Below are 8,870 nucleotides of genomic sequence, written 5' to 3'. Positions count from 1 at the left end.
TAATTTTTCAGATACTTGTTCATAAATGTACAGTATGTAAAAAACAATATATCAATTTTTCTGATATAAATATATATATATATATATATATATATATAAATATATATATAAATATATATATATATATAGGATGATTTTATGAAATATAAAAAAACAATTGTAAAAATCATATTTTATAATAAATTTCTAAAAATCAAATAAAGGATTGACGCTAAAACCAAATTGGCAAAAAATATTGAACCATCCATTCATCCGGTGATTTGACAATTAAACAGCTTTATCTGTCAATCAATCACTAAACCGGTCATTACCAATCAGTCAAACAATCAACCAATTAATCAATCAATCAACCAAAGACTCGATCCTAAAGGAGATTAATAAAATGTTTAATCAATTGTTTTATTGACGATTCACTAGTGTACAACAGTTGAGTTCAATCTAGGTCGACAGGACTAGGCTCCATTTTCTCCTCATCACCCTTCAGGATCTCAGGCAAAATATTTCCTGCGTGTCATTTTTAACGTTCATGTGTTGTATGGTAAGCTAATTAGCTGTTATTTAAATGAAAGTTCTAATTAAAAATTAAATTTTAATATAAAAATAAATCATAACAAGCTAACCAAAAATTCCATAATTGTTTTTTTTCGGTGGGCTGACATTAAAAAAAATATGAGCAATCCTTGCCAAATACTGCAAGTAAAAATTTATTCATTAGCTTATAAACAAGCACTAACAAAGAGATACCAAGATATCATATATGCACATATTTTCAACAACTGCAAATTAATTAGTCAGTAAACTTCTTGCAGTTCTTGAGCTAATTGGTAATATTTAATTTGAAGTGGTTAATAAAGTCTAACATCATGATAGCTGGGATCTCTCTTCAGTGACAAGTCATACTGCTCACACAAGACTGTGAATATGCTCAAACTACCTCTGCAATTAAAAATTTCAATACATATTTTTAAACTGAGACAGATCAGTGGAGGAAATTTGTAGCTATGAATGAAAATAACATAGTGGTTTAAAGAATTAGTGAGGATAACGTTGCATCAGAAACATTGTAACAATTGTAACTTGAATAAGATGAATAAAAACACCTGCTTATAAAAACATTTCCTTTAGCATATAAAAAGAAAAAAAATTTAAAGTAAAGTAAAATGAAATAAATTAAAACATTTTAGTTAAAAATTCATTGGCAAATTGCAAGTTGAACAAATATTTTAAAAGTAACAGTAATAGTAATAGTAGTTAAGCAGCAGTAAGGTTACAATAAATTATTTATCATGTGATCATTTGATCAATGACCAAAATCACACTCTCAAGTCAAGGCATATGAATGTGCATAATGTAAAATAGAATTATAAGAAACCAACTTATCAATTGCAATAAGCAACATCCAGAGGAAGTTTAGAAGTGGCTTGATATAGGGAGGGCCTGCTTCAACTTGCGGGTGTTTGGATGTGTAGCGATTGAAACATGTGGCTGCTATCTGCTTGTTTGTCAGACACAAGATCCTAATGAGAAAGGCATTTTGAGGTTTTTATGATGCAGTCAATGATTGTATTGAAAAATGTGAAATATTGAGTATCATCTAACTGTAGAACGGCTTGAACAATGAAGAGATCTACTTCGTTGGGATAGCCACATGTGACATGATACTCAATCAACATGGATGCACAAGCCTCCCCTTTGTGCGATCTCACCAGGTGATATCTTGCCTGAATGTAATCTTTTTCTGCAATGTTTTGTTAAAAAGCATCATTATAGGTCTATCAAAGTACTACCTTACTTTAAGTTAGTATCATAACTTACCATGCCAATAATTAATGCCAAACTCCCCATGTAACAAAGCACTTCCTTTCACATTTGCAGTGCACGAGGCAGTGGTTTCAATAGATGAAGAAGAGGATGGAGTCATTGATGAATGTTGTTGTGACGTGCCATTTGATGTAGTAGCTGACTGACTGCACTTGTGTACCCAATGTAGAGCCAAGCCGACAAACTTTTGTCGTTCGACATGATCCATTGCAATAAGACTGTGTAACTTTGATACTCTGGCTAAAAAACAAAAATTTTAATGATTAATTAATAATTTGTTAATACATGTTGTAACTTTTAGGATATTCATACCGAGGCAGAAAAAGAAATATTAGTGATAATAATATATTGATGAAAGGTGCTAACTAAATTCTTGTCTATCAGAAATATTATTGTAAAAATAAAAACTAGTCAGTCAATAATATGAATGGTAAAGAAAACACAGAGCCAACCTATATTTTCACTATCGGGTGTGGCATTGGACTTTTCAAGAAAATCAACAAAAATGAGTGCCAAATCAACACCACTGGACATCTGCAAAAATTTATGATAGTAATCAATTTTGATTGTTGTAAGCAAAATTTCATTGCAAAGGGCTTAAAATTGAAACATAATTTTGAAAAAACAGAGATCCGACCATAAAAGTTAATTAACTGGGTAAACATACCTGCTGTGCATTGAATAAGGCCAAAGATCCATCATAAGTTAAATCAAGGGCTTCTTTGTTTTTCTTTTGTGAACTGTATCTTTTTGATTTATTTAAAATTATTTTCATTTATTCAAATACATTATAGTTAAAGTTTAGTAGTGTCTAGTTAGTATTTAGTTAGTAGACTGTTAGATTTTTCTTAATTTATCATTTTTTACTTTTTTTTTATCATACATTTCACCTTTTGCTATTTATAATTATTTTTTTAATGCATTTAATCTTTAATATTATTTATTTTGTTACAATTTTTTTGTTTAGTATCAAGTTGATACTATCAACTATTAATCAGGCCATAATAACATAATAAAAACTTATTTAACATCTATTCGCATTTAAGTAAGATGGTTGCCTAATATACAATATTATTTAAAACAAAAATATAATAAAAAATATATAAAATTCAGCATTCTGTTTTTGGAAAAATAAAAAGTTCGTAAAGTAAATAATTTTATAATTTACTATATAAATAAATACAAATAAATAATTTTCAGTTAATAATCACATTTAGTATTAATTGAGAGTTGATGAATTTCAAGGTTAGAGATAGGATTAGGGAAAGTTTGTTGATTTTTTTAGACAAGTGTCATCCTGTCCCATTATATGGCCCTCAGTTTTTAAATTAATTTAAATTTTAAAATGAATGTGTAATGAACCTGTAATAAAGAAAGTGAAAAATTTCAATAAATACCAAATTTATTTATAAATACCTAAAAAATAAAACTTTGTAGAGTTGGTGAGCTTCGTAGAATTCACAATTGTTTAATTTTGTTTGAATGCTGTTTTTTATCTTGCCTGCCTTCTCGTCGGTGGCCGCCATTATTGTTTGTTTGTGTTATATTCTATCATAGAAAATTTATCATGCATCTATGCTGTTGACGTATTACTAAAAATTTAATTAAAAATAAACTGAAATTAAAATTTACTTAATTCCAATCAACATAAAATACATTGAATTATATGCATGGTGGCCATTATACCTGAATGATAAAATAATCATTATTAACGCTTATTCATTGAATACAAAAACGTTTTGTTTCAAGAATTTCTTATTCACCTTCAGATATGGCACATATGTAGAATAACTCAATGAATACTAGGATTTTGGCAAATTAAATTATAGAGCCAAGCATTGCCGTTTTCCACCATTTTAGATTATCGTCTCATCTTATTGTAATAGTGTTGCTAGAAGTTCTTACTTTCATCTACGTAGAATAAAAAAACTTTTGCCTTTTCTTGATGATCCTACTCTTCTCCTTCTTGTAATTAACTCTACTATGGTTTTTCTGATTCTACACTTTATCCTTTAAGTAAAGCTTTTAACTCTGCTGCTCGTCTAGTTGCTCGTGCCCATTCCTTTTCTCATATATCTCCATATCTTGTTCTCTTGCACTAGCTACCTATAAAATATAAAATAATTTTTAAAATTTGCACATTTATGTATAAGTCTCAATCTAAATTATTTCCTAAGTACTTATCAAATATATTAATTGAACCTAAGCGCCCCGGTTTACGATCGTCTTCTTGTTCTCACTTCTTCTTAACTCGTGTTAAACACTCTTTTGCTAAATCTGCTTTTGCTTTTTCTGGTCCTTATCTCTGGTACTCTCTACCTACTTCTCTGACTACTTCTCTGACTACTTCTCTATCATTTACGAAATTAAGAGCGGATCTCAAGACCCATTTGTTTGCAAAATTCATTGAAGAGCGCTGTTGAACATCGCGGAAATAGCACTTTATAAGCTAATTGGTTGATGATTGATTGAACGTTGGAAAAATGAGCTGCTTTGAATGAGTATTAATTGCATATGCAATTGTTCGAACGTAAAGTTCAAGTTCTATAACTCAATTCCAATGCTAATATTTATTTTATCATCAATATCATCATCTGCCTTTTTCAAAAGGTGTCTTTATAATTGTCTCACAATAAATAATATTTCCATTCTTTGTAACTTCCTGCAACGTTTCATTGCATGCAGTGGGAAGAGTTTCTTCAACACCACTAACCAACCAAGCCTTTTGCCTTCATCTTTCAATTGTCCGTTTGTTGTTTCTTTGTCATTTTAAAAGTTCAAAATTTCAACATTGCTACTCATTCCATCATTCAACTGCTTGAAATCTTTTTTTACGTCTAAACTAAAAGCTATCCAAGAGGTACATTTTGATTGTTTTTTCCATCACATCTTGCTTTCTCAGACAGTTTTGATGAATGTCCAGTTTTCAGTCCATGCCAGCGTTCCAATATATAATCTATACTCCATTTGTTTTTGTACTATTTAAATATGAGTCACTTATTCAGGTAGAATTTAAAAGATGCAGGTTTGCGAGGTACATATTTGGACAAATTTATATCGCGAACTCTCAAATCAGATTAGGTTACATAAATGACAATTAAATGACATGCAATTCACTGATCACATGCATATATATTTAAAATTTTCAATAATTTAAAATTTAAGCCATGTCCAGTTTATTATTTTATGTTTAGCGAATTCATTTTTGATAATTCAGTGATCATAACTTAATATTTTTATGAAATAATGCTTCCTGTTTCATAAACTACAACTTTAAACTATCCAGTTTTGAATAAAAAAATAGTTTTTTGGCAAATGAATCAAAATATTTAGAATATATAATTTTTCTCAATTTAGATGGTAGAGCGGATCAAATTCCTGCAAACATTTTTTAATGTCGCTATTTTTCAAGTGATGTCTTTCAAGAGACGAGGCTTTTGATTTTTGTGGACGGTCATTTTTTGGACAGTTCTTTTCTAACAGTTCGGAACATTCAAAACCTACTTTTTTGTTTATATTTAGTTTATTTCCTTCGTCCTTCTTAGTGCAGCTTCGTATTATTATATTACTGCAATTTGCGTTAAAATTTTGATTTTCTAAAGTCTCGGGGTTAACAATCGGATCTTCAGGAATGTTCTCCGCGATGTCTTCTTTTGAATCATTTTCAGACCGACCATCGACCGACTTGTCGAGTCTCTGAAGTTGCAGCTCCATCTGAAGCATGTGTTTCTCTTGCAAAGCATTCTGAATGGCCAGAGTCTCAAGCTGCAAAAGTAATTAAAGTGTTCCCTCATTGATTTAAAAGGCTGAAAAAGTGGAGATGTATAAAATAAACGACATGCCTGTAGCAGAAGCATATTTTTATCTATTTTCAGTTGGTTAATCTCTTCTTTTGCAGTAAGCACTTTCTTCAAGCCAAATGAAACAAACGAAGTTTCTATTAGAAAAAATATTTCTTCACTATACTACTGATTTAGTATAGCAAAAAGTGAAAAATTGCAGAAATCTTTCTTACTAAGTCTCTCCTTTCTCAAAGCATCCAGTTCACTCTCCAACTTTTCATTAACATCATTTACCAACTTCTCTAACCTTCCAGTGGATTCCAATTTTCTAACCAAACGGGAGTTCTGAATTAAAGCGATTTAAATGCATACATCATTTAATTAAGAATTGAATGTTAAAACTTTTAAAAAACTTTTATGAATGTTAAAGGTTTAAATTTTGTACTCTTCTACATTTAAAACCTTTCATCTTATAAATGACACATGCCATGAAAACAAATTATCATATAAAGAATTGCTATTGTGTGTTGTTGAGTTGATATTGTATAATAATTGTTGGAAGTTAGAACAAACCTGTTTGCTCAGTTTATTTTTGACCAAGGACATTTTGAGATCTTTGAGTTCATTCTCGGCACTAACTCTCAACGCATTCTCCCTATCCAGGGACTTCTTCATGTCTTCCATCGCCATCGACACGCCGGCCAACTTCGATCGCATCTTCTAAAAAATTAAACATTTTTTATTTTATATTATAATAAATTGTGTTATTTATTGCTTGTTCTACATATTTGTTGACGAAACTTTGTAAACTATTTTTCATTACAACCTTGCACTCATTTTGCCAAAACTTCTTTTCGAAAAGAATTTTTTTAAGCAGGGTGACAATTAAACTTGGCGATATGTCAGCCTCTTCGTCCGACCTGATGTGAATTATTTAATTTCAGATTAATTTTATCTAAGCGTGAAATTTATAGCTTAACGATTTCGTTAAACTTGCACATTTATAGTTTAAGCCTAGAGAGATTTGAATATAATAGATTAGTGATTTATTAAAAGATCATTTGTCGGATTAAACAAAAGAGAATGGTCGTGCTTAATTCGACAGATTGATAAAATCGAATTAAGAATTGAATTTGAATTTTAAGTAAAAAACTATAAATAAGAAATTTTCAATAAAATCCATACATGTTGCATAATTTGTTAGAAGCAGTAATGTGAGATTCTATTTGATAAATAAATCGCTATTAAAATGTTTACGATTAATTAATTAATTAATTTTGAAGTCAGAAAATTTTAATTTGTAAACAACATTTTTGTTGACTAGGATCGTCATAACCTGTTATCAAAAATTGCAAAATATTTCTTTATTTTCTCTTGAAATCACGTTCCAATTTTTTAATTTATGCAGAAATAATATGGAATATTTGAACCAAACCTCTGGCGCGGTCAGAACTTTTTCGCAAGAAACTGAGAAATGCTGAACGTCGTCAGCATTTAGAAAAACTTAATCTACAATTTATAGTCAAGCTTGCATGGGCATTGGGCAGAAACATGGCACAGAAAATGGCAAAGAATGGCACAGAAACAAACTTGTATAGAATTTATTATGAAAACGTTTGGCGGAGTTTGCAAGAGTAAACATGAAGCATTTCAAACGACATTTGCCATAAATTCTGGTGTTTATTTGCAATACAAATTTTTATTTTTAAAAAAACTTGCTGAAAAATAGCAACTTGGCACTACTTGTAAAATACGTACAAAAAGAAATTAAAATTAAAAAAGTTTCCTGTGCTTAGCATTACACGGAATTTTTATAATTGCGAAAAAGTTAAAATTTGACATTAGAGATCAACCAACATGACAAGCCGTAGAACGATTTTGCACCCCTAGCCATAAACCGACCGACGACCAATCAGCCAATCAGCCAACCAATAAAAAACACGCATACACACCACACGCACACACTCAAACACACACACACACACTTGATATTCCAGCATTTGTACAGTACATGTTGGTGGAACATTCTTCGAAACACATTTGCACGGATCATCGCTAGTGTCAATTGAATGCTAATTCCCGCTTTAATTTGTTCATGCTCGTTAAGTGATGTTTGTTTATTGATGATTATGGTGATGATGATGATGATGGTGTTTCTTTACTTATGATGATGTTGAAAATGATGTTGTTGTTGTTGATGATGATGCTAGTCTATTAATGACGATGATGTTTATATTGATGTTGACAATAATTAAAAATAAATCCTATGACAAATGTTTTTAACCAAGTTTGAATTTTAATGATGAGGATGTTGTTAAATAATGATGATAAAACATTTTAGGATAAAGATAATGATTATGACGTGAAAATTTAAATACAAATTTGTGTACCCATTCAACACCACTATGCTTGTTATTTTTTTCTGCGTACATCTCTCTCTCCCACTCTCACTCCCTCTTTCTTTCTCTGGCATGTAATAAACCACAAATCTGAAAAACATTTGATGAAGTTTTCAGATAAAAGCAATTCCTTCTTGAATAACAGTACAAAAAATTGGAATGGATCTTGAAATGATCTCTGATCTGATTCTGATTGTTTGAACGTGTCTAATGAACATTCAACTGAGTCTTCACGCGTGCTAGCTCGACTCATCTTGATGTTACAACAACCACAACGCATTATACTCGCTTGCTCATTCGATACTTCTTTTCAAATTAATTAAACTTCGTTCGTTTAAGTCCTGGCACTAACGAAATGACGCATACTTATGCATCTACACATACATCCACACGTACATTTACCATTCACACGTACATCCACATTTTGAATTTCACAGAAGAAGCGGGCGTTAGAGCCCGCGTGCACCGTTGTCATTTTCAAACTAACAAACTGCCAGACTCTATCTTAATGGTTAATCGCATTCACCAAAATACATCAACATGTCAAACAAAGAGACGAACGCGCGCCCCCCACACACACACGCACACACACGCAGACACATAGACTACTGCTTGTGTTGTATTATTATACAACTTAATCACACTCACACACATATACTCAAGCCACACACGCACAATACAAACAATTTATCACGCAAGCCCGTTTACACACCAAAGACTACAAATACATTCATAAAACACACCCACACACACCCACCCACCCACTCACCCACACACACACACGCACGCACACACACACACACACACACACACACACACAATGGCTTCTTATCAAATAATTGAACATGGCTGTTGCTAAGAATTGTCA

The 8,870-nt window shown here is 31.1% G+C and overlaps 3 protein-coding genes across 3 annotated transcripts in view; 1 reads left to right on the top strand and 2 right to left on the bottom strand.

Moving 5' to 3' along the window:
• Nucleotides 1-615: 615 nt before the first annotated feature.
• On the bottom strand, nt 616-3,347 carry HELRODRAFT_75748 (hypothetical protein; the record flags this gene model as incomplete). Its single annotated transcript, XM_009015975.1, has 9 exons — nt 616-690; nt 861-936; nt 1,377-1,517; nt 1,600-1,738; nt 1,816-1,856; nt 1,965-2,061; nt 2,274-2,355; nt 2,489-2,567; nt 3,238-3,347. The coding sequence occupies 9 exons, from the start codon at nt 3,345-3,347 to the stop codon at nt 616-618; spliced, it is 840 nt and encodes a 279-aa protein (XP_009014223.1).
• A 1,822-nt stretch (nt 3,348-5,169) lies between these two features.
• HELRODRAFT_170155 (hypothetical protein) lies at nt 5,170-6,320 on the bottom strand (the record flags this gene model as incomplete). Its single annotated transcript, XM_009015974.1, has 2 exons — nt 5,170-5,586; nt 6,177-6,320. 2 exons carry the CDS (start codon nt 6,318-6,320, stop codon nt 5,170-5,172), a joined length of 561 nt encoding a protein of 186 aa, XP_009014222.1.
• An 856-nt stretch (nt 6,321-7,176) lies between these two features.
• Nucleotides 7,177-8,870, top strand: part of HELRODRAFT_170154 (hypothetical protein) — a gene marked incomplete at both ends in the record, with an annotated part of 6,341 nt that continues 4,647 nt past the window's right edge. Inside the window, 2 exons of the mRNA XM_009015973.1 lie at nt 7,177-7,279; nt 8,440-8,513. Coding sequence (XP_009014221.1) covers nt 7,177-7,279; nt 8,440-8,513 — 177 coding nt within the window. The remainder of the gene's footprint in view (nt 7,280-8,439; nt 8,514-8,870) is intronic.

This window comes from Helobdella robusta (genome assembly GCF_000326865.2).
Source record: "Helobdella robusta unplaced genomic scaffold HELROscaffold_17, whole genome shotgun sequence".
Classification (NCBI taxonomy): Eukaryota; Metazoa; Annelida; class Clitellata; order Rhynchobdellida; family Glossiphoniidae; genus Helobdella; species Helobdella robusta.
The sequence above is the reverse complement of the archived record's forward strand: the minus strand, read 5'-3'. Positions and strand labels throughout refer to the sequence as shown.